Here is a 25,453-nt window from a genome sequence, read left to right on the forward strand (position 1 = left end):
TATCTATCTCTTTATAATGGGGACCAGTTCCGGGCTGTCTGGCACCATTATTACATATTGATTAAGGCCAGAGTTGACAAACGTGCCACAGCAATGTGAAGAAAGTGAGCATGGATACACACCCTGGAGGGGTGGTGGTAGTGGGGAGTTGTAACCATACACAGGCTGACTGACTCTCACTTGCCCGCTAGTGTTTCCAATCAGAAAAATGATTTACATCAAACAAAGCAAGGTAAGCAAGTGTCCGTTCTAATAATGGCTGTGACATTGATTCATCAATTAATTACCAAGCCAGAAGAAATAAACAAATCAAAAGCCATTGGCTGACTCGTCTAGTTTGTCTGTGATTACGACAGTGTGAACTCCTCATTAGCAAGCTGTCAAGGCTGATTGGCTGTGCAGGTGCACATGGCCTTAGAGGTGATCTGGGTAAACACAGTCAGTGTATAGCATGGCATGAGGTTGTGATTGGCTCAATTCATTGCATATTGCAATATCAGAATAGAGTTTACACATACAAGGAATTTGCTTTGGTGTCAGGTGGTGTAAACATAACATCTAAGAAAAAAGGTTCCAATAGTAGGTAAAACATGTACTCTAACGATATTCTATAATATTTTTAAGAAACGATTTAGCATTAAAATAGATTAAAGACAAGTATTGACACCAAATTAAAATATAACTTTAAAAGCTAAACAACTAAACCACTTAGCACAATGAATATATGACAATATATTGAAAACTAAAGTGTATTATGTGGAGGGCTGTGCAGACATGTGTGCCGAAATGTGGGTGATGTGGGGAAAAAGGGTCATTGGACATATTTTGACATAATATTTAAGTTTCTGTTTGCAGAAGAACATGTGACAAATGGTCCCCGGCCTGATTCACACTCGGGTAATCTGCATGTGGACCAAGGGACATGGCCACTAGAATGAAATCCATTTTACATTAAACTCTTGGAAAGTAGAAATGTTAACTTAAAATGCCACTAATAAAATAATAGATTGTAAATAGTTTTATGATTTCATTTTATACATGAAAACCCACTAGAATAACACACCGGAATATGCAGCTGGTGTAGAATTTCAAATAACATGTACACTGTGCTATATTATGATTAGTATACAAAAAATATAGAGGTTTAAAAGCCAGCTTTAATGGTTGGTGAATCATCCTCTTGTACTGCAGAAAATGATATCATTGTGCTTTTTGCCGGTGGCTCTCTGTCTTATAGCACCATTATTTCATATGGAGCTAATGAGTATCTACTTTAGCTGATTATGTGGCAGACTCTATACACCTCAAATTATGTTAAATGATTCAAGCTTTTTTTGGCACTAATGATTTATAAAATCCTCATTTTTGAATTTTAAGCATGCATCAAATAATTCCCAGCAGAAGGAGACAGGGACCAAATCAGACTTAGTCACACAGCACATAAAGCTTTAGTTCATTTGGAAGCATTTGGCATACTACAAACACCAACTGCTGTCCAGTATGTTTGGGTGCCTTCTTTTTTGTTTTTCTGTCATTACAAGATAAAAATTACAACCGTTTACGATTCGCATACAAATTGAATTGCGTATTTACACCCACGCTATCATCTCAACATAATTACAAGCATAGCGAGCTCACAGAGACAGACAGTACGAGCACATTGTGCAAAACCATCCCAAACTTATCATATTATTGGAAAACACAGCAAAGGAGTAAATTAATGAGACACATGAATAGCATATGCAATGGATTACAACTAAATGGCTTAGAAATTGCCCCCCCCCCCCCCCCCCAACAAGGTTGCATGCTTCACTTGATGCAATGTTTATCTTCTGATTACAAAAGACGTGACACCTGTCTTATTGTTTTTTAAATGTATTTTACCTTGGAATCAACACAGTCCAATGCTCTGCTTAAGAAATACACCTGCAGTACTTTTACAAGAGCTATTAAAGAGGACATATTATGTACATTTTCAAGTGTCATATTTGTATACTGTGACATGTCTCCATGCTTTACTGTTCAAAAAGCTCTTTATTTTTCTCATACTGCCTGTGCTGCAGCACCTCTGTTCACCCTCTGTCTGAAACCAGAGATCAGTCTGCTCTGATTGGTTAGCTGGCCGGCTCTGTTGTGATTGGCCACCCTCTTAGAGATGTATCGGGAAATTCCCACCACTTAGCATACCACATAAAATGTGTTGGATATAGTGATGTCACTATGTTACGGAAGTAAACAAAGGAGTCCAATGGAGGCTGTGTTGTAGGTGTCCCTAAGCTTAAAAAAAGTGTTTTAGTACTGTTGTTAACGTTTACGCAATTAATCTGTAAGCCTTAACACGTGTTTACGCAAATCACATTAACAAGTTTGACCTCAACTACCTTATGTAATTCCAGCACGGAGGAACCATGGCAATGAAAAGGCAAAGAAAACTGAGAGCATAAGCTGTATTGCACTGACTGGAGACCACTGGACGTCAGTAAGCAGGAAGGACACACCAAATCCAAATGGTTACTATATTTCTTTGCTTTAAGTGTGGTGAACATGGAGGAAAAGCATTTTGCCGATGCATGTGCACAGGTTCTTGAAGTGGCACAGGAGTGGGAGATACCATCTTAACACTTCATTTCTTTACTACAACACCACAGGTGTATTTGTTGTCTTCCCCAACATACAGGTAAATACTAGTAATTTAAACTAAGAGTTTATTTTTGTGATTAAAGCAATTTCGTCTTTGAATCAATGTACAGCAATAGTTATTGGATAACCATTAATAAAAAGGACACATTTATGTAAAAGTGCAGCTAAAAAACATCAGTGTTTGTAACTAAGGTACTTAGATCAACAGAGAGTGCACATTTTGCTGACTGGAGAGGGTATCCAATAGTGGCTAGGTGGATGAACTTGAGCATAACAAATGGCTGCTGAAGGGTAGCTGTTTTTTTTTTTATTTTACTTTTGAATAAAGGACCTGTTGGTTGGCTGAAACAAGGACAGACATTTAACAACATTCCCATTTGACAGCAGCCTAATTGAAAATAATGAAATGAGTAACCAATTCAACAAAGAAGCATGACACAACACTTTGTGTGTTGCAGGGTTGGAAAAAAAACATTGATGTTAATGAAGCTCTACGTAAGCAAACAATAGAGAGACATATAATCCCCCTCGACGATTATGAAGAAAGGAGCTAGTGTACAAAGGCCCGCATCGTCTTACCATTCAAAATCATGAGCGCGACAAATACAGGACTCTGCTGAGAGGATTCTTGAGTAGTCCTTTCCCAGCATGCAGTAGTTCCCAGGCCTGCGCTTCATGTAAATCTGTTTCTGTCCCATCACGCATGGCTCGCCCTGTCGGCACAAGAAGCACAACAACTGTGACTGAAATGTCCTTTTATGAGGTACAATTTCAAGTGTAGCGTTGGTATGTTTCTTACCTCATTGTGCAGGTGCCAGGTTTGATAGTCTTCCTCTGTACATTGCCTGCTGAAGATGGACTTGTAGTCTATCTTGATGAGCTGCCATTCAGAACGGTGGCTGAAGTGTCCAAAAAAGCTACGGAGGCAAATCAGAAGATTACTTTATATCATGATGAACATAATCTGTACCGTGACCGAGCTTCATTGAACATTAAATGTTGTATAGTTTGGATATGTTGTAGTGTAAGGTGCTATTTATTTGTCTCCGGTTCAAGTCAAATCAGAGTGTGGACTGATATAATATTAAAAAGGACATATTATGATCCTTTTCAGGTTCATATTTTTATTTTGTTCCCCTTTCTGTGACATGTCTTCATGCTTTAATGTTCAAAAAGCTCTTTATTTTTCTCATACTGCCTGTATCTTTTCACCCTCTGTCTGAAACCAGAGCCCAGTCTGCTCTGATTGGTCAACCAAATAGAGATGTGTTGGATATGTCCCACCTCTTAGCATATCACGTTGGAGTGCTAGCTAATAGAAGCGCGAGTGTTTTATAGTGGTGTCACTATGTTATGAAAGTAAACAAAGGAGTCCAATAAATACATTTCAGGTGAATGTGGGCGAGACACTCCCTGTGGAGGGAACCCCAAAAACAATACAATGGCCTTCTTATCAGTCTCATTAAACATACTTTCCTTTTTTCTATTAATTTCAGTTTTTATTTACATAGTTCTTAATCATAGCAGAAGTTATCTCTTGTGACCAGACCCATTTGTCAGGTGACCTAATATCCACAAAGGTCTGACTAACAGCCTACACGACCCATTACCTGCCCCTCATAAGTGTGGCTTAATAAAGACGAAATACCACAGAGCTTTGAACGGATGCCTTCCTTAAACGTCTTAATCTGTTTAGCCTTTTCGCTGAGAACCCAGAGGTTTGAACCGAAGAGAGAAAAACCACCCACCTTTCACTCAGCCAACAGTACCCACAAAAAGGACATGTGAATAAACAGCTTTCAACACGTCTTTGTCCTTTGTTACATTTCTGACTTACGTCATTATTTGGTTTTCGGCCCCAGCCTCCACCAAGACTCCGTCCACGAACAGAGGCACTGCGGAGAAGCTGTGTTGGGTCCACTGCCTCCCCTCATCAAAGCTGACCCTGTGTATGTGTGTCAGAACGCATTCACATCACAAACCCAGCAACGACGATGGCACAAAGACAGACGCTCTCTATTCGAGCCTGGTCATGAGGGGATTTAGGTGGAGATCAGAAAGACGCGTCTCTGAGTCTCTTTGCAATTAGTTACTGAGGCTTTGAGTACATATCAAAGGGCTGAGCATTAAAGGGGGTATTTAGGACAGACTGTCTGGTTGTAAAACAAAGATGCACAAACGTCTCTCCAGAAAGAAACAAAATATTGACGTCAGAGTTCTTTGGTAGAGTCTAGCAGGGGGGGGATAAAAAAAGAAAGACCAGAATAGAACTGTTTTAAGTTCAACTACAAAACTGCAGAGGGAGAATGAGGCAGCGCAAACATTGGACAGCTTTCATCATGGGGGCCGAGCCTCTATTGATTCTGACATCTTATCAACATCGTGCTGCAGTGAGAACAACTAAGAGTACCTGCCTGTGACATGGGTAGAAACACTACTGTGCTCGGAAGAAAGAAAACCCCCGTGTTATTACTGAAAAAAACCTTGATTTGGCTAAAAGCACTGTCAACTGGAAAGGCGTTGACATGCACCCATTATGAGATGCTGGCAGGAGTGGCAAGTGTTTAACACTGGCTGAGAAAGCAATACTGTTCTACTGTACAGTGCTGCAGGGTTCTTTCTATCTGTCATTTTTGTTCTTTCTTCCTCTACCATCACACTTAAATTGGTTGGGCGAAAAAAAAAAAAACAGCAGGCTCCACTTCACTGGCTCCAAAACTAATTTCGGAATTGTTGCAAAAGCGACTGGAGAACAGATCTGGTCTCACTTGGATGAGCCTGCAGTGAAGCAGAGCGTAGGCACCCAATTTGGCAAGAGGAAGGCAATGTGTTAATGAAAACACTGAAAGTGTGGGAGGGGGGGGGGCAGTGCGCTGATAAGTGGCTTGACAAAGAAATCTCTCAAATTAGACTGACTGGCATTTTTTTGCAAGAGCCAAAGTGTGTTGTTAACTAAAATAGCTGTTCTCTAAATGAACGTACCACAAGTGTTTGGTCGGCACAGATGGCTGCTTGACCGCAACGAGGGCCCCTCCTTTGTCCAGAAACCACACGTTGTGCTCCTCTTCAAAAATCTAAGCAGAAAGAAATCATTTTAATATTGATGCAACAGGCAAAATGTGACTTTTGTTATTACAAGAAACCCTGATTTGAGCAATGACCATTCGCTAGCCCCACCCACATGTTGGTGAGTATGAACTCCTCTCCCTTCCAATATGTCTTAGTCAATATGCTCCCATGTGAACATGGCTCTCATAAATATAGGATTACGATAAGGGTTTGGGCATGACAATTGAATAATAGACATAAGCACAGAATAAAAGAAGAAAGAAGAAAATAAATAATCGCAACATAGAATTAATTTTACAAAACGTGTGTTTCTAGAAGTGGTATGTTTTAATGCAGATATGTGACATTAAGCTAGCGTGCGACTCACTCTGAAACTAAAGCAGCTAAATGTAATTATTATTGGCGCACAATGTATCAGAAATGATGTATCAGAAATGTCTGACGAAAACTCTTTGTGGAAAGATTGACAGGTGTAGCAACAGTAACTAAGGAAGCAGGGCTTAGTAAAGTATAAATTAGGTTATATGACAAAACACGCTTATGCAATAGAGTTCTAAATGAGTCCTAAACCCTAAATGAGTGAAGGTTTTCTCACTTTCAGTTCCCTCATCTCAAAGTCAACATTTTTTAGAATGATTTTAATGTGAAGCCTGAAATAAGGTCGATGGTCAACACAAGCTGAAAGGATCTTCATAAAGTTTGCATGCGTCTTCAAAACAGCGGTTGCTAACAACGAGCTAAATGAAACGACTAAACGCCCAACGTTAGCCGCCTTTTGCTTTGCGGGGGTGATTATCCTGCTGAGCAAAACACTTTAGTATCATACATGTGTGTTTGCAAAAGCTTGGCTTAGTCAAATATGTCCTCGCTGCACCACTCGATACATTTGGTAATCATGTAGTTCTTATATTAAAACGTCAAACTGTTGTAAAAGTCTGTCATTTGACTTGATCTCACTGTGACGCTCACCTGTCTCCAGCTATTGCCAGCATCAGACGATATGAACATGCCCACGTTGTTGTAAGACAGCTCTGTTCCAATATTCCCTGCAATGAAAATGCCAACAGAATATGTGACACAACTGAAATGGATAACTCGCAGACAAAGGGGCCATGTTTTTAAATACAAGCTGCCAATCACACCACAGCTGCGATTAATCATTCCTCTGGCTAGGTTCCCAGATCAGCTTTCCATCTCCTATTCATGTGGATAATACAGAGAAGACCCTAGGTTAACTCCAATGGATGCCTGCATCATTCAGGCACCATCATGTGAGATGTGAAGGCAGGGGCCTCCTTCGCTCTGGCAGTTTGCAGCGTTACAACATAATGCCTCCAAAGCCTTTCCTGCGAGTGTGCGCGAGTGCACTGACTTCTCCCGTTGTTCCGCTCTACTATCTTGGCCACGGCTCAGTAAATAGGCATGTGTTTGATCTGGATGGTGTTTGTCATGTTGGTGAGATGATCTCCGCGCCAGCTGACGTCTTAAAAGGCGCAGCGGGCAAAGTGAATCACGGTGCCAAAGCAAAGGCTCGGCCAGAGATACACAGACGCACAAAGACACACTGTGCAAGCAGAGCGGCCGAGTGGTATGTTTATTCTGCATTCGCACACACAAAAGACAAAACAGACGGATCTAAAGACTCACACACACTCACGTAAGGACATACACACTCTTTTCACAGTTGTTTCTGCTGACACCGCCACTGGTGCTAAGAAATCTATGTATTCTTAACTCATCTACATTTCCTTGCTTCAACGCTTTCACATGATCTAGCAGGTAGTGGCACCTTTTCTCCCCATGCATAATTGGCTGTTTGATGAAATGACATCAAAACAGGTTGACATGTGATCCACAACAGATATGCTTGTGGAAGAAGTGAATATCCTGCAGTGCTCTGTGCCCAGTGCAGCTTAAGGAATTACTGAGCATGGTACTTAAGTGAGAGGGCATGCAAGCGTCACAGTGCTGAGGCATTATGTTGTCTACAGCTGACTGGAACAATACAATTCCCCAACATTTCAGTTTTTGAAAAATATGAATGAACATTTACGTAGTTCAAACTCACACAGGCCCTGCCCTCTTTTGGTCTCTATGGGTAATGCCCTAAGCCCCCAGAAGGTGCACCGGCCGCTGAAGAGAACCTTTGTAGTGGCCACACCGCTACAAAAGCAGTTGTGTACCACACGGTACAACAACTGACAACTGTCAGACCATGACATCATTGGGCCCAAACATTTTCCCATTGACTTACTTTGGGAAAAATACGTCTGTGAATCAGCATTTTGTTGTTGTTGAGCTAAATAAACTATCCAGCACAAACACTTTAATAACCCTTATTTAAGGGTTTTCAAGTTGTAAAGTGCACTAATTTAAGTGCCAACTATACAACTTTTTACAAGGATGAATTGGCTGCTTCGAGCACCTCTATGTTTTGGAGCGACAGGGCAAACAGTTGTCGGGCTCCACCCATGGCAACCATAGATGAGAGCAACCCATCAGTACTTTCCCTCAACGTTCTGGCCGCAGCCCCTTATTGGGTGAAAATATCTGCTGTCAATTGACTGGCTGCAAAAACAAATTCTGTATGGTAGGTATGGAATGGTAGGTTCTAGGGATATTTGCTAATACATCAAAACAATTAAGCAAAGTAAAGTGTGCATGTTTGTATCAACATTGAGCCCAAATCCGATGGCAAACAATGACACAATGTCATGGGAATCAATGGATTCAGGGTAGGCTCGTCCTGATGAGCAGGCTGCATTTATATACATGTACGGGGCAGGGTTTCCGTTAGCCGGTAATTACCGGTTTTTAGCTGGTAAAATTTATAAAAAAACGGTAAATTCAAAACCTGACGGTCAAAATGTCTGGTAATAATTAGGGAGGCTCCGATCGATCGGCCGCCAGTCATTATCGGCCGATATTCACTCTTAATAGTTTGATCGGTGCTCTCTATAAAGGCCGATCAGGAGAGCTGGATCTGATCGATATGGACATAAACGCGAGTGAAGTGTAACCGGAGCGAGAGAGAGATCAGATCAGCTGCTGAGTCTGGAGACACGCAGCTCTGCATAATCACCTGAAGCCCCGCCCTCTGTTTAGCGAGCTGCAGGAGAAACTGCTGTCAGGAGAGAGAGAGGGAGGGAGAGGATCCGTTTCTCCCGTGTTATTATTCAAAGTTGATGTAAACTTCTGAATAATGTACGTTATCTACTACAAGTAGTTTGTTTGAATGTAATAATTATGTTGTTTGTGGAATCATTTATTGAAAAATGAATCTGAATTTTTCGATCTGTTACGATTATAAACTGAAGCAATATAAAAATGAGCCCGTGAACTGAGTTTTAAACTGAAGCATATCTGCTCATAGTCCGGTAATTACCTGCTAACGGAAACTCTGCTACACAACTATTATTATTATTGAAATATGACCGGTAAGTTTCAAATTAGTCCGGTAAAATAAATTCTGCCCGGACATTTGACCGGCGAGAAAAAATCCTAGCGGAAACCCTGGTACGGGGGAAGGTATAGAATAGCATATCCCTGTGTTTTTGGAACTAGGGTTACAATACGTAACCTTGGCGACAACATTTGTTTTCTTTATTGCAAACAAACAACAATCACAAACAAGTTGCATCAGCAGAAAGAGTAAATGGCTTTGTTCTTACCTGTGGCGACAATAACCCCCGGTGCAGAACTCTTGGTGGAGATTGTTCCTGACAGGTAAGGGTTCTCTGACGTTTGCAGCTGTAGATTGAGTGAACAGAAAGGCTGCAGCAAAAGAGGAATACATATGTTAAGTTTAAGATGTAATACATATATTGACCAAATTGTCAAAATACAGCATTTACATTTCCATCTCATTGGAGATCATGGAGTTGATATGATATGAATTAATCCTATTTTCACAATGAATCCCAATAAAGAGAGGGTCAAAAGAAAGGTTTGGAATGGAACCACCACAAAACAAGCCAGATTCATTGGTCTCCCAAAAAGAAAGCAATGCAGCCTTCCTACTGTTCTGTGAATTGCATTTGTTTTGTCATTAAAACAAAGAGCTACGGAATTTGCATTAAAGTATGATGCAAAGTCTCTAAGGCATGCACACAACACAAGACAATTACATTTGTTCACAGAGCAGAAAAAAGCGTGTCCGCCTTTATCTTTGCAGCAGACATCATGTCACCGGTGTAAGGACATCAAGGGCGATGGGACTGAACAGGGTCATCAAAAGGAATGTACAGCAGTAATTAAAATGTCACATGAATGCCTAATCACAGGGAGCTGGTAAGCCACACCACACGGGCCACACGTCACCTCTTAAGCAACACCATCTCCCACCAATGTCTCTCAGCAGTCATGCTGTGAGTTTCAGTTAAAGGGAGGCCGTCTAAAGAGGGTTCAACACATACAGCATGGCATCTGAACTGACTTGTTTTTAAAGCACACTTAGTGAGAGTTTATCATTTGTATCATTGGGTGGCTGTGGTTCAGGGGGAACATGGACGTCTACAAATCAGAGGTAGGTTGTTCGATCCCCAGTCAACCTTTTAAAGGGCAAGATTGTCAACCCCCAAAATCTATCCAATGGCGCATTTCCACTGCAGCGGGGTAGCCCCGTTTAAGCGTCCCTAAGCGTCCTCGCTCAGGCCTCGGGCTGCCTCGCTGGCCGTCCGAGGCCGTGGCGCATTTCCATTACAGTTTAGGACCTGGGGTAGCAACGCAGTGTAGGCGGGACGATCGGCTGTTTGGGCGGAGCGACGCTGGGTAAAACTGCAGTGGCGTCATTTTCAATGCGACACAACTCACAAAACACACACAACAATGGAGGATGTGGAAGCGATCGTTTTCTTGTTTATTGTGAAATCCATGGTGCTGACATGCTGTGCTCTGCATAACGTCTGCGAGTCATGGAGAGGACTATGATGATGGGTGGAATGCACCAGCAGCAGAGCCTGGGGTAGCAGTGGCTCAAGGTGTCTTTGATGCGCTACCTGAATACCTACATATGCATTATATTGCATTGTATTGAACATAAATACATCTTTTTTTTTTCATATACATGTGTTTGTCCATTTTTTTAAACAAATGTGATCTGAATTGAATATTTAGTAAATATTTGAATTTCAAGCACCAGTAAGTACTGCCCCATAATAAGAACATTTGAGGAAATATCAGATCATGAAAAGAAAATCTTTCTAATAAATTAAGCGAATATCAAAGCTAACTATAAACATAAATACTAAAGTGTAAAACACAGCAAAACTATATTCATAAATGCAAGTGTAAAATAGTGTGGACAATTGTAAACATGGATGGAGACTAAAGTATCCACAACATAAAATAATATATTAAATATAACCTCAATCTTTCTTCTAGACATGTTAAAAGCTTGCTTGAATGGGTTATAGGTTTCTTTTGTTCTCGTCTTTGAAATATATAAGGAATGTTTTGTTTGAGTCTAGTAGAACGAGGGTATTACAATTGAGCAATTTCTACATGTATTATGTATTTATCATGTATTCTTAATACCATTACAAAATAAACATGTAATAATGTTTTAGAGGAGGACCTCAAGCTAGCAAACTCAATTTCTTGCTTTAAATCTCTTAAAACTAAGGGGCTTTTTCCTAACTGATGGTGTTTGTTATTGCTTTATAAATTCATGTATGTTTATGATTTGTTTATGTTGGGTGCCATTCATTATCAACAAGAGATAAGATAAGTCAAAGAAGTACTTTATTGATGGCAGTATAAAAATACAAATGTTGTATCAAAAAGGCATGTCATTAAACAATACAAATAAAAAAATGTAAAACTGTATTGCAGCCAGCATAAATATACATGGAATTGTAAATATAAAATGAACATTTTAAAGAAAATAAATAAACAAGGAAGTACAAATGTTGCATTTAAAAATTAACTAGATAAAAAATATATAATATGTACAATAACTATTAAGGTTTTTTGAAGTATCACGGAGGAGACGGGCCACGTCGGCTGCCCAGTCATGGTGCCGTTCCTGCTGGGCCCGATCCTCTCCTCCTCGTTTCCTCGTTTCCTCTTGCCTGGGTGACAATAAGATAATAATTAGCAATAAGTAAAAAACACAGGATAGGTACAGGTCACACAAGGATATAAGAATAACATGTATAAACAGAACAACAGTAAGGTGAACTAAAGAAAGTTCTGGCCCTAGATGTTTACAATGATTGTGAAAGTGAATTACATTATGTCCAGCCTGTTGATAATGAATATAAATATATGTATATGATAGGATGTCACACACAACTGTACTAGCTGCTTACTAGCTAAGACTTTACTTGAAACAGAGCATTTCCACACAGTGGTATAGCTTATTTTAATTACTGACGATGGATGATCCAAGGTTTAAAAAAACAAAACACAATTCCAGTCGCTTTGCCATTTCTATTTCTTACCTAGAACCACATGCTGCGGTGTCGTGATGGCACTCGGTGTTGGTGGTTGAGTGTCGATTCTTCGGCTGGGGTCCGTTCTGGATTCGATGACGATGTGGACGGAACACTGCCATCAGCCGTTGTTCGGGAATGTTCCTCCTCACGAGTCCCAATGTAATCATCTAGAACAGCAACATGACTTGTTAATTCCACAAACTACTGCAGCACAATACTAAATAGCAACAACAACTATAGAAAAGAAAAACTGAACGTAAACAATGGCACATATGGTGTTGGCAAACAATAGCTCTAGCTAAGGCTATCTGCCTAGGCTATCTGCCTTAGCTAGCTATGTAGCTCTTCGGGGCTCCATAAAAGCACGGGTTGTCGAACATTAATGTAAGGATAAAATAGACTTCTTTGTTAGAAGTGAGCGTACCTTGCAGGGACTCCAGTAAAGCCGTTGCCGTTTTCCCTACATCGCAGGAAAGTCCTCGAAAATCCGCGTTCGGACATCTGTGCAGAGACATCCTGGAACACTTTCACATTTCGCGTTGTTCCGTCGAGCTCCCGCTGGATTTTATCATCCCCAATGAGATGTAGGAACGTCGTCACCTCCTCGGTCGACCAGGGTGTGCTTTTCTTCGACGTTGCCATTTTTGTAGCTCCTCCGTTTACAAAATGCTGCACGCTTGCTTCTTGATATATATGTGACGCGAGGGATGATCTCGCGCGCGATCTTGTGACGATTCTCTCTGACCAATCAGCAGTCGAGTGTTGACGTCACAGCCCTGGCCTGGTCTGATAGAACCACGATTTTATGGGGCCGGAAAAAGAGGGAAAAAGTACCCGCTAGCCGGTACTAGGCTATATGGAAATGCCACCAAAAAGGACGGTTCATTACGCTTAAACGGGGCTACCCGCTGCAGTGGAAATGCGCCATGGATTCCCAGTCAACCTTTTAAAGGGCAAGATTGTCAACCCCCAAAATCTTTCCAATGGCGCATTTACTGTACTGAAGAATTTGTGATTTGCCCGATTAAAAACAGTCATGTCGACCCCAAAACACATGTTGAGGTCTGTTGGAAAGAGCTTTTGGAGCGGGACCCTCTTCGTTCATCCCTATAAGAGATGCTCAGCAGGGCCTGACGCCAACATGGCCGGACCATTTGGATAAAAGAGTCAATCACATGTTATGAAACACCTATAATTAATACTCATCAGGTTTGCCACAGTATATTGCAGAGAAAAAGTAACAATTAACTATTATAGAATTTCTCTTATGATGTGACATGACGAAAAAAGCTCTGCATGTGATCCTCAAAATATTTTCCTGTGGAAGAAGTGGACGCCCTGCAGGCACTGTGCCCAGTGTAGCTTGACGAATCACTGAGACAGGTATACTTAAGTGAGAGGGCATGCAGGGGTCACAGACATTTCGGGTCTAGCAGCCGGAAAATCAAACTACAACTTTTCATCTCAAATATATGGCTTTTATCATTTCAAATGCAAATGTGTACCTGCGTTGAGTGTTTTGTATTACCAGTGCAATTATACATAATGGATGGTTAATGGACATGCATTAAAATAGTGTTTTTCCAGGTTCAACAACCCCTCAAAGCGCTTTGCACAAAAGAAAGTCAGCAATTACCCATAAGTTTGTTGCCCAAGGACACATGACTGCAGGGGATCGAACCAACAACCTTCTGATTGTTGGACGACTATTTACCCCCTGAGCTGCCCCTATTTCCAAAGTGTAATTTAAAAATAAATTCTTACTAAACAATAATATAAGGTTTGCCACAGAAAGTTGAAGTACTTTACATTTTATTTAGCTCTTGTTGTATTCAAAGCGACTTACAAGAAGAGTATGCAGGTTAATTTGCTTCAAATAGTGCTTGTGCATTCGTTTAGTAGGTCATGGTTGTCCCAGCACTTGCTGGGACAACCATGACCTCAGAACATTAAAGACATTAAAGACATGGCTGATAGCAAGCAAAGTGCTACGGATAATCCCTTAATAAGGGTAATGTAACAATTATTTAAAATGATATAGTCAAATGTTTCTTATATGTCTTTGTCAAAACAATTGAACGTGCATTCCTCACCAGTATGCAGTGAATGTCGTTTCCATCCAGGTCAGTGGCAGGAGCCTGCAGGAGCCTCCAGTCCCGGCCCTTGTTGTAGGTCATGAAGGTCTTCACCTGGTTGTCTTGCCTCTTGTTAGCAATCAGCATCCCTTTAATCCCTGCAACCTGACACACACACACACACACACACACACACACACACACACACACACACACACACACACACACACACACACACACACACACACACACACACACACACACACACACACACACACACACACACACACACACACACACACACACACACACACACACACACACACACACACACACACACACACACACACACACACACACACACAGTTAAAATCTCATCTCCTCTCAGTGCTTTTTTATATGTACTTCTCCCATAACAGTTTAGTCTTCCATTGCAGATGAAAAAGCATACCCAGAGCTCTCATCAGAAAGTGTATTTTGTGTATCAAGGAAGCAATCTTCTCAGTACAAGCGCAGTCAAATGCAAATGGTGTGTTTATTCCTTTCGTGCTGACAGTCTGGCAGCAGACTCGGCTGCACTTTTTCTTACTCCTCGCTAAGTGCTATCTGGAATTATATCCTTACACGTCTCTGCAATCCAGACAGAACAAAAATGACGACCGTTGAGAAGTTGTCTGTTTTAGTTGAATCTTCCCAAACACACTCCACAATCAGGTTTTAGACACATCCCTCAACTTAACTAAAGCAATGGAAATAGTTGTTGCCATAGTAAGGGGCAATGCTGAGTCCCTGAAGGGAGCATGTCTGAATAAGTGGCACTAATAGGCTGCGCATCTGACATTGTCATAGAAACGGCGCTCATGATAGATGCGGATAACGAGGTGTCCTATCGTCCTCACCCAACCCAACCTGTCAATCACTGTAGTAATTATGTACTGCCTCAACCTCCATCACATGTGCACGCACACACCTGCACACACACAAGGAGACCCACGCATCCCCACCAGCATACACTTCTCTCCATCCATCCATCACTCACACCACCCACACTCTACTTTATTGACAACATGGTGAAGGACGCAGGCATATCTCTCTATTCCACAGCACAGATTACGCACAGAGGGGTGCAGCACTAAAGGAATTCTCCCACTACTTTTAGAAACTGTTGTGTGCCATCGTTGTGTTTTAAAGCAGTTCTGCCATTTGAGTAGGAATACAAAAAGGGGATAAAGCTGAAATGTGATCAGAGACAGGGAACATCCTGCTGCTTTTAATCATCTCTGCCACTATCAGTGATGCTGCATGAGTAATAACCATCACCTTGGAAATAATCTTACATTTGTTAGGGAATAATTTGCTTAGGTATTCAACCTTCGACCCAGTTCATCATGTTCTCTTCTCACTGTCTCCTTTCCCATGGCATAGGTCTACGGCCTTGGGTATTGCTGCCATCTCTCTTAAGGAGGGGCAGCTTGGGCGCATTGTTGTTGCCAGTCTATGACAGAGCACAAGCCGCCATGAGGTAGTGTACTGTTCAGGGATGTAGGTTCCCCGGCGCGCATTCTTTCCTATGGACGAGAGCTCTAGTTAGATTCAGGGTCCATCATTGTATAAAGAACTGATAAAGAATGTTGATTATTACACTCCGAACTAGTTAACACCTCGAGCTACAGAAAGAGTTCTTCAGAATTGGTTTGGCACCGCCTGTCTTGTCAATTCTCCGGCCGTAACTCCAGATAAACCACCAGTGTTTAAGCTCCAGCTCTCCTCGTGCCTCTCTGAGTCCTGTTTCCGATTGCTTCAGAAGTTTCCCCCAGAAATTGGCGTTTTCATTATTACATTGTTCAGTGTTTTTTCGTGTTTCTAAGAAGGGGACAATGGTGGTTACACCTTTTAGAGATGCAATACATTTGCAACCAGTAAGTCATGTTTAGAAAGTAAGGGAAGCACATGGCTTACATAGTTATATGGCGGCCGACAGTTGTTGACGCTCTAAAATGACCACAATGCAAATAGAAAAATACAAATGTGACAAAATACATGCAAATGAAGACACATCTTCACTTAGAAAGCATTCACCAACTGGACGGCAAAATGTCACTGTTGGCAGACTCCGTTGCTTAATTATAAGCGATTTGTTAGTATACTTCAAGGCAGTGTTTTTCAAAGTGGGGGCCCCGACCCCCCGGGGGCCGCCAGGGGGCACCAGGGGGGTCACACAAAGATTGAGGGAAAGGGACATTCTTTTCTTTTTTTAAAGTTATTATGATTTTTTCATTTTTTAGATGTTATTGATAACTGCATACATTACATTGCATTTACATTGACACATCTATCATCACATGTGTCTTTTGATGCCAATCTTTTAATATTTTGTATTTATTAATATTTAATTTTTTTGTTTTTAAATCACACGACCGCCCTTCAAGCCAATCAGAATCGAGCTGCCGCTACTGAGAGTGAAACTGAGTATCTGCTCAGCTTTTGGAGCAAGTGAGAGCTAGTGAATATTTCGCTCTGCAGCTGGATGAGAGCACAGATGTAGCAAATATTGTTGTTTATATATATGAATATAAATATGTTTATTGTTAATATTACTGTTGAATATTATATATTATAAAGACAGAAATCACTTTATAAATGCTTTAAAAATATGTTTACTGTTGATATTACTGTTCAATATTGTGTTAAGAATGTTTATAACAGAAGACACAATTAATGTAATAAATAAAAAATAAATAAGAATAACTGATTATTAATTATTAAAGGTGGGGTAGGTAAGTTTGAGAAACCGGCTCGAGATCGCTAGAATTTGAAAATACACAACCGGAGAAAATCTGCCACTTCCTTATAGAGCCCCTCCTCCAACACACATGAACGCGCACATGACCAATGAGGGCACGAGATAAGTTTGTGCCCCGATGGAAGGCTGACAGGCAGGTAGGCCATCCAATCGGATTGGTTGTACAGTATTACGGCTTCTACAGATGACATTTTTTTATGGATTTTTTGTCAAAGCACTTAAGATATTCATTGCTATCGGGATGTTAAGAGCATTCCATGGAATATAACAAAAAGTGTATCTCGAGCCAGTTTCTGAAACTTACCTACCCCACCTTTAATACAAATATATATTAAGAAAATGTATTAAGCTGTATGATTAATTTGTCATATTTTCCATCATAATGTACTCATCATTTAAAAAAAAATTGCAACAGGGGGGTCCCCGCCAGAGGATAATGCTATATGGGGGTCCTTGGGATGGCAAAGTTTGGGAACCCCTGCTTCAAGGGACTAGGTTAGCTACGTTAGCTAGCTAGCTTACAGCAGATCTGCAATAATATCAGAAGGAATCATGTGAGTATATTGTAAATAAGTCAATACAACTTATATTTTAGGTAAGTTTTCAGTGACAGTTGGCCAACTTTATAATACACAAATGTCAACAGGCGCTCAAAATATTGAGGGCAGCACAAGCTCTAAAGAAACATTGTGACTGTATAAAGTACTGGAATCTGTCGATCAGCACACAAAAGGGAATTCGGACATAACACAGAATGGGAGTGACTTGAGTCGTCAACATGTACTGCACATGAAAGTGATTTGTTTTGCATATCAGGCTAATCTACATATCCCTCATATAGCCATACGTGAACAATACAACTCAACCATTGCAGTTTATTGCATCATATGATCACAATAAATTAATATAATCTGTCTTCAATGCAGCGTTTCCAAATCAGATTCCTGTTATTTTCAATTCAACTGAGCTTTCATTAATTATGTATTTACAATATTTGATTATATTGTTTGGTTACATCTTTGGACAGCTGTGGAATAAAAAAATTTCATTGTATGTGACAACACTTTAAAGAAAATACATGTGCCAGTTTTTTTAATTGTATTATTATGCAATAGCCCTTAAGGTTTACTCCTTGTTCAACCATCCTTTTTAGAGATTTGAAATACATTTGAAATGCCACATCCTTCTCAAAGCAGATTTTATACATGTTTTTATTATTTTCTCTCACTTAAAGAGCACTACTTGTTGTAATGGTCAGTAGAAATGCTTTTTTTGGGAATCCTTTTTTTAAAATGTCAGTGCACTATTTAACAAATAGTCCAATACCCAAGGTTATTTCATATTATCCATATAAAGGAAAACGATATACAGATCTAGAACCAGATAATATGTGGGACTTCAGTTAGATGACCCACATCATTAATCCTTAACATGAACTCGTATACTCTTTATATAAGGAATTAAGATATCCATTTCCAATTAAAGCTGTATTAATGGCATTTTTGCTAATCAGCAAAAGCAGCTAAAAACACAATAAAAACATATTTGTGTAGCATTAGCATTTTACCCATATAACAAACAAATTATCATTCATTTGGAGTTCAGTTACTGTGCACCTGACACATAATAGTTGAACATTCACTCCCTTCTAAGATTTTATTTGATCGCAAACAATACCTATAGAAAATATCTGGCTCTTTAACTCCTGTCCCGTCTGTTCAGTGTTCAGCTGGTAGGAAACACTGCATTTATCTTTGTTTAACCTAAAGTTGTAGTTAGAAAACATGCTGAAAGCACAATCCAGAGTTATTTTTCTCTCCATTCATCCGACTGAGTCAAGACCGGCCGTGACACTGTGGATTGGAGGCGGGGCTTATGAGAAACACAGGTGAACATGCTCAGCTACAGGTACTTTTGCTCTGGAGTGTCAGGCCTTTTTGGCTTCATTCATCACGGAGCAATCCGGAATAAACGGGACCCTGCCTCCAATGCTGTATACATGTATCTTTATAGATCCAAGGTTGTTCAACACATTTGGAGCAGATTTTTAATTAGCGGAGCCGGTTGACTTTAAAGTTGGAGGAAACTAGAATCAAGGGTTATCATTTTCTGTAAAAAAGGTGACCTCATATTAAATATAGTAATGAAATCCTTTGCTTACAATATCATTATCATGGGGGTCCTATACATGTATCTGCCCTACTAACCTCCTATTGGGAAGGTCAATTCTAGTAACCTTGATTACTTGTGAAGAAAATATTCAATGTATTTTTAAATCACCATCTGTGTCGATAATACCCAGGAATTTACTTTTATTGAAACTATATATTATATTGTGCTGATGTTGCTTGTTTATTGTGTTTGCCGTTTATTGTAAGGAAAAACTCCATAAAGTCTAAATGGAAGGAGGACAAATTGTGAATCCGTCAGGAACAATGGCGGAGTCCGGGATCGCGGGGTTGAGCCAAGTGTCAGTGAGAATGAACACGTTACAGTTCTTAATGTCCCGTTGAAAAGCAATCCGACTTCTGAGTTCATCTTGCTTATTTTCAATGGATTGCACATTAGCCAGAAGAATACTTGGAGGAGGGGGCGGGTTTTCTCGTTTCCTCAGGCTGACCAGCAACCCGGCGCGGGAGCCTCGCTTGGTCTTCCTCCTGCATCTCTCAGGTAGGACAGCAGCAGGTAGTCATGGCGAATCTCAATTGTCTGTCGGTGGGTTATTGTCCACGAAGTTTCTGATGTGAAGAAGTTCCTCTCTGCTATAGTGTATAGCAGAGTTGGTGCGGTCGGCTTACATGTTGTTAAAAGCAAAAAGTAAATAAACACGCACAAAATACGAAAAAGGGCAAAGTTGGAGAGGAGCCAAACAACAATGCGGCCATCTTCACCGGCGCATGTTGCATCGTGAGTTCCAGCATTATAGAGATCATACGAGGCTTTTCACTGACAAACAAATCACTTAATGTATTCAATGAGTCGTTGAGAACTGTTTATAGCAATGCATGAGCCAGAGAAAAACACTTTTTGATACAGTTTACCCAACCCAATCAGAGTAATACTTCTCAGAGAGCCACCTGCTAACAAGCCCCCCCCCCCCTCCTGTCTGTGTGGGAATAGTGTAATGATTTTTACGGAGGAGGATGCAGAGAGAGGGAGGCCCTCTGGGAAGAATAGACATGTGTACTAAGTGGTAGAACAAAACAACTTTCATATACTTTGCCGTCTCCCCTCTGGTCGGAGCACGTCTTCTCTGGAACATTAGCTCCGTGAAGTGCAGTTTGTCAGGCTCTAACAGCAATAAATGGGATGAGTTCAACAGCATTCTTCTTACCCTGTGTAATGGTGCTTATTGATCAGAGACAGCAGTGTATCATCCATCTCTTGTTTACGTTCTGATCAAGAACGGTGCTTTGACAGCGTGACAAATGTAATTAAAGCGCCTTATCATCTTGTGCTGTGTGGTGGAATGCTTTTACCGCCGCATGGTAATAGGAGTGGTTCACACACACACACACACACACACACACACACACACACACACACACACACACACACACACACACACACACACACACACACACACACACACACACACACACACACACACCACACACACACACACACACACACACACACACACACACACACACACACACACACACACACACACACACACACACACACACACACACACACACACGTTCAGATCCAGACACACACACACACCGACATACTGCACAGGGGAGGTAATGGCAATGTTAATTACCACACTGCTGCCACTGCTGCTGGCCAATATCTCACTTCCTTCACTTTCACAGCGTCACCTGCCAGTGTAGGAGTGATACACTGGGTCCACCAGGCAGTGGAGAAGGAGGGGAAATCTACTTTCCTGCCATGAATACTAATGCAAACACATACAGTAGCTAGCCAGTAAGCTAACACGATCATTACAAGTCCACAGGTACATGGCATTGAGCCCCATTAAGCATTCTCTTTATACCGCATATGTCTGCCGTCAGGAAGATGTACGACAACTGCCTGCAATGCAAACACATCCATGTAAGATAAGCTGTAACACACACTGTATGTGAAGAAAACAACACAAACAAATCAACTCTAGCTCATCGTCCCCTCATCCCTTTACCTTTCCATCTACTAACTCCTTCATCCCTCACTCTCCTTATCCTCACCAACACCCCTCTCATTCCTTCACCAAGATCCCTTCACCCCTCCAGCCACTGACCCCTTCATCCCCTTCTCCTTACCAATATCTCTCTCTTCCCTCATTCTTGCATCCCTGCCAACATCTGTTCACCCCTCAACACATCGACCGCTCCATCCCTTGATCCCTTAATCTCTCCCTCCCTTCATCCCTTCAGCCTCTCTACCTGTCTCCACTGATCCCTTCCTATTCCGCTTGTGCATTTATGACTTACACAATGTCTAATTGTATAGTGTCTGGAGGGCCCACAATCAGCTCGTATAGAAGTGACCCACTTCAGTTCATCCTTCCAGACCAACCTAATGCGACATCACTTGTCATCCACCTTCAACCCCCCACATTTAAAAAAAAAAAAAGATACATTTCTGTATGTTATTGTATTGATATGATCGTGTTATAATCTTTTATATTTCTGTAAATACAAATAAGGATTTCAGCAATTTGTAGTTAAAAACAAACTAAAAAAGTTATTGAATATTTCTTGCTCATGTAATGACATTTTAGCCAGCATTACATCTCATATATGAACATTTATTCTTAACTTATATTAAAAAAATCATATAAAAAAAAATATATATAAATGCATACATATTTGTATTATACATATATATATGTATATACATGTATTACCAAATCGAAAAGCATGAAAGAAAATGTGATTTTATTTCACTCTTCTTGCAAAAGCAGAAGTGTGAAGGTCCTATTGCTAATGAAAGCCCAGTATGCCTAACTCATAAACTCATGTTGCTGTGTCTAACAGAGCCAGTCGATGCCAGGATATGCTTACTTATATAATCCTAGCTTTGGTCAGACTTTTTATAGACTCTGCAAAATAAACACTTTTCAAATTCCACGGTCACAGTTTGTAGCAGGGACCCTTTGGTTAATTGTAAATCCTGGTGACATCGTATGGTGGTTGTTCTATCAGACTTCACAACGCTGCTTAAAGACACCTTAAGGCACATGTGTCAAACCCAAGGCCCGGGGGCCAAATCAGGCCCTTGGCGGATTTAATTTCGGCCCGCAGGATAATTTCTAATTACTATCAGATCTGGCCCGCCGGTATATTGCACGCACACCTTTACTCCATCCTGAGGGTCTCCTCAGCTCAGAGCCTGACGCCAAACATTGATGAACTTGCACCCGAGATGAGACGCCAAGTATCTGCTTGAACGAGCATCACCGAGCAGCACACTGAGTTTCAATGGATGTTTCCTTCTGCACTTTTTCTCTCACGACAACAGGGCATGTTTGGTTTGTTCTTTGAGGGGAATAGTTTTTTTGAAGCTGTTGTTGGCCTGTGGGAAAATGTACTCATAAGAAATGAAGCTGCAGATCGAGCCATAAGCAATGAATGCAACTGATTGTTTAACCGTTAATGTTGTTTTTATAGGCAATCATTTAAGCTTTGTTAGTTCCAGGTTTAATATGTGCAATACGTTCATTTCAATAAGTTCTGCAATGAACCAGTCCGGCCCTCGACTAGTACCCATTTTTTTTTTTGGCCCACTGTGTATTTGAGTTTGACCCCCCTGCCTTAAGGCAGCTGATAGACAAATTGGATGAGTCGTTTAAAATAACTGTTCTGATTGATATAATATACAAAACCTGTGTTAAATTATTTGGTTATAATTTTAAACACATATGGGCCTTTAAAATGTGAGGTAGTAATTGACTGCAGGAGAACTCAGCAGCAGCGTAGGGATTGTTGGGCCACTGGTATTGATTGAGAACCCTATCAACCCTATCGATGCACTGTTGGAGACTGTGTGGTCATATTGTGCAATGGGGCATGCAAAGCTGAATGTATTGCACATTAACCACATGGTCATAAAACCCCATTTTGCTCCACTGTTTACGTGTTGCCCCATGCGGAAGCCTGTACTTTATGGCAGTTCTTGAGAAGTATCGATAACGTAATAATCCCTTTAACTTCCCATCGGCAATCATTGAAAGACTTCACCTTTCCCCTCAAAGGATAACGAGTTTCAAAAGGTGCCTACCTCGTACAGATCCAGCATCTGGTTCCCACCGATGCCCCTAGTGGTCTTGACATTTTCCAAGGCCAAGGTGAAGTAGATCCCTCTGGTGTCGGACAAGTAGAGGTTATAGGTGTCGTTCTGGTTCCACTCCTGCACGGCCGCAAATACCTGCTTCTCATCACTGCTGACAATGTGTAAATCCTATCAGGCAGCAGGAGAGATTAAGAGGAGTTATGACTGGAAGCGGAGAGGTGACGGATTAGAACATGCTGACCCTGGGGGACTGGTCATGAGATCAATGTTGTGATGTGAATATAAGGAGTGGAAATACTGTCATGTAAAGCTCCCTAAGAGGCTCACTGTGAGTGTGATACCGTGACCTATGTATGTCAGTTTTAAAGGGACAAGGACCCTAACAAAGTGGTTATATGTGTAGTTTAACAATCTTTAAAAAAAGATATTTTGTATTTAAGGACCATGTATACAAATACATTAAACTCAGAAAAGAGAAGAGAGGAAATATGCCAGATTTGAGCTAATAGCTCAGTTCCATCTGCAGTCCTTAGGTAGGTACACAACAATTACCAAACACTACCAATATTGCATAATCTCTATCACACAAACAATTATAAAACATGATTTAAGTACAGGTCAATACAATAATACATAGTATAGTTAAAATATAATATTACAATATTTAAAATTGAAAGACTCAGATTACAGTGTAATTAATGTTGGCATGACTGGTTGCTTAATATAAAAAATGTGCACCACAAGAGAATGAGTTAAAGTCAGTACAGGTTTTAAGTTCAGCTGGAAGATTATGTCAGTGTTTGATGGCCGTAAATGAAAATGCAGATTGTGCAAAGGCAGTGCGCCTCAGAGGGACAGATCTGCATTAGTGCAGATCTTGAGCAACGCTGCTATCTATCTATCTCACGGTGAGGCTGAATAAAACTCCTCAAGGGTGGTGTTGTAGCATTGTAAGTGATCCTGAATACCAATCGAACTCTTGAAAGCAGAACAAGACCATCAAAACTTAAAAGTTTGTATTTGGACAGTATATTGCAATGATGGTGTTTTCATTACTTTCTATCCGTACATTCTAAATACATTTCACGGCTGTGACGCCATCTAAAGCAGGGGTGGGGAACCTGTTTCCTCTCAAGGGCCATTTCAATTTTTACAACATCCTCGGAGGGCCGTACAAATTATTGACCTCTGCTAAAAAAGACTAAAATCACAGCCCATTCATTTGGCCTTCCTTTCATGCTGAGCAAAGAAAAAGCAACCTCTCAATCCAGATATCTTTCTGTTTTATTTTCAAAGTTTTTATGTTGTGCTTTGGAGAGAGCGTGTAAAAAGCATAAGGACCAAAATGCAGACACTCCCTATGACTGGTGCATGCATGCAGATTGAATGTTTTAATGTTGAAGTTAAAAACATCAATCTGATGCACTCTGAGAGCAAATGTAAGAGATCTATTGAATCATCTCTCAACACCCATGCAACAGAACTGTAAACACATTTCCTTTATGGATATTTTACAAATCACTCCCCTATTAAATTGTATTGTTGTTTATTAATAACAACTTTTGTTTACTGTCATATAGTATTTTACACCTGTTTTTCATTTATTCTCTTATTATAACTATAATGATCATATAAAGGTGTGCCTTTGCCTCACGGAGCTGATGTGTACGGCTCCTTACGGGTACTGCAATTTTTCAAGTGCTGGAGCGGCGTTCCGGCAGCACTACACCACGTGATGACACGTTACGCTCGTGTTGTGTTCAAGGAACCTGTCCTTGGCCAGGAAAAACAGCTAGTCGCGTGTTTAATTATATTGCGGTCTAGATTTCTTTAATTTTTTTTGCGTGTGTTTATAAATGATCTCGAGGGCCGTATCAAATGGTCTCGCGGACCAATTTGCTGCCCTAGGCAATATTTTAGCTGGCGCCCCCCCCCAAATGCAGACACTCACTATGACTCGCACGTGCACGTTTGTGGCATGACCACCAAAACAGAAAGATATGGACACAAGATGTGTGCAACTGTATTTAGTTTCCTATCCATTTGAACATGATTGAAGTGGGGGGGGGGCCTCACCTCCTCTAGGGGGGTCCGGGGGTGTGTAGCCCCGGGAAGACTTTTTTTTTTTTTATATTGAAGTTAAAAGCATCAATCTGGTGCACTTTGAGAGCAACATTAGGAGATCTATG

At 40.8% G+C, this 25,453-nt stretch overlaps 1 protein-coding gene across 2 annotated transcripts in view; it reads right to left on the reverse strand.

Moving 5' to 3' along the window:
* The window catches only part of sorcs3a (sortilin related VPS10 domain containing receptor 3a), a 349,991-nt gene that overhangs the window by 40,743 nt on the left and 283,795 nt on the right, over positions 1-25,453 (reverse strand). For both annotated transcript variants that reach the window (XM_071204106.1, XM_034082424.2), the window contains exons 9-16: positions 23,253-23,432; positions 14,240-14,386; positions 9,381-9,483; positions 6,679-6,755; positions 5,623-5,714; positions 4,478-4,585; positions 3,440-3,557; positions 3,220-3,353 (exon numbers count right to left, since the gene is read on the reverse strand). In XM_071204106.1, coding sequence (XP_071060207.1) covers positions 3,220-3,353; positions 3,440-3,557; positions 4,478-4,585; positions 5,623-5,714; positions 6,679-6,755; positions 9,381-9,483; positions 14,240-14,386; positions 23,253-23,432 — 959 coding nt within the window. The remainder of the gene's footprint in view (positions 1-3,219; positions 3,354-3,439; positions 3,558-4,477; positions 4,586-5,622; positions 5,715-6,678; positions 6,756-9,380; positions 9,484-14,239; positions 14,387-23,252; positions 23,433-25,453) is intronic.

Source organism: Pseudochaenichthys georgianus, chromosome 1 (assembly GCF_902827115.2).
Source record: "Pseudochaenichthys georgianus chromosome 1, fPseGeo1.2, whole genome shotgun sequence".
Classification (NCBI taxonomy): Eukaryota; Metazoa; Chordata; class Actinopteri; order Perciformes; family Channichthyidae; genus Pseudochaenichthys; species Pseudochaenichthys georgianus.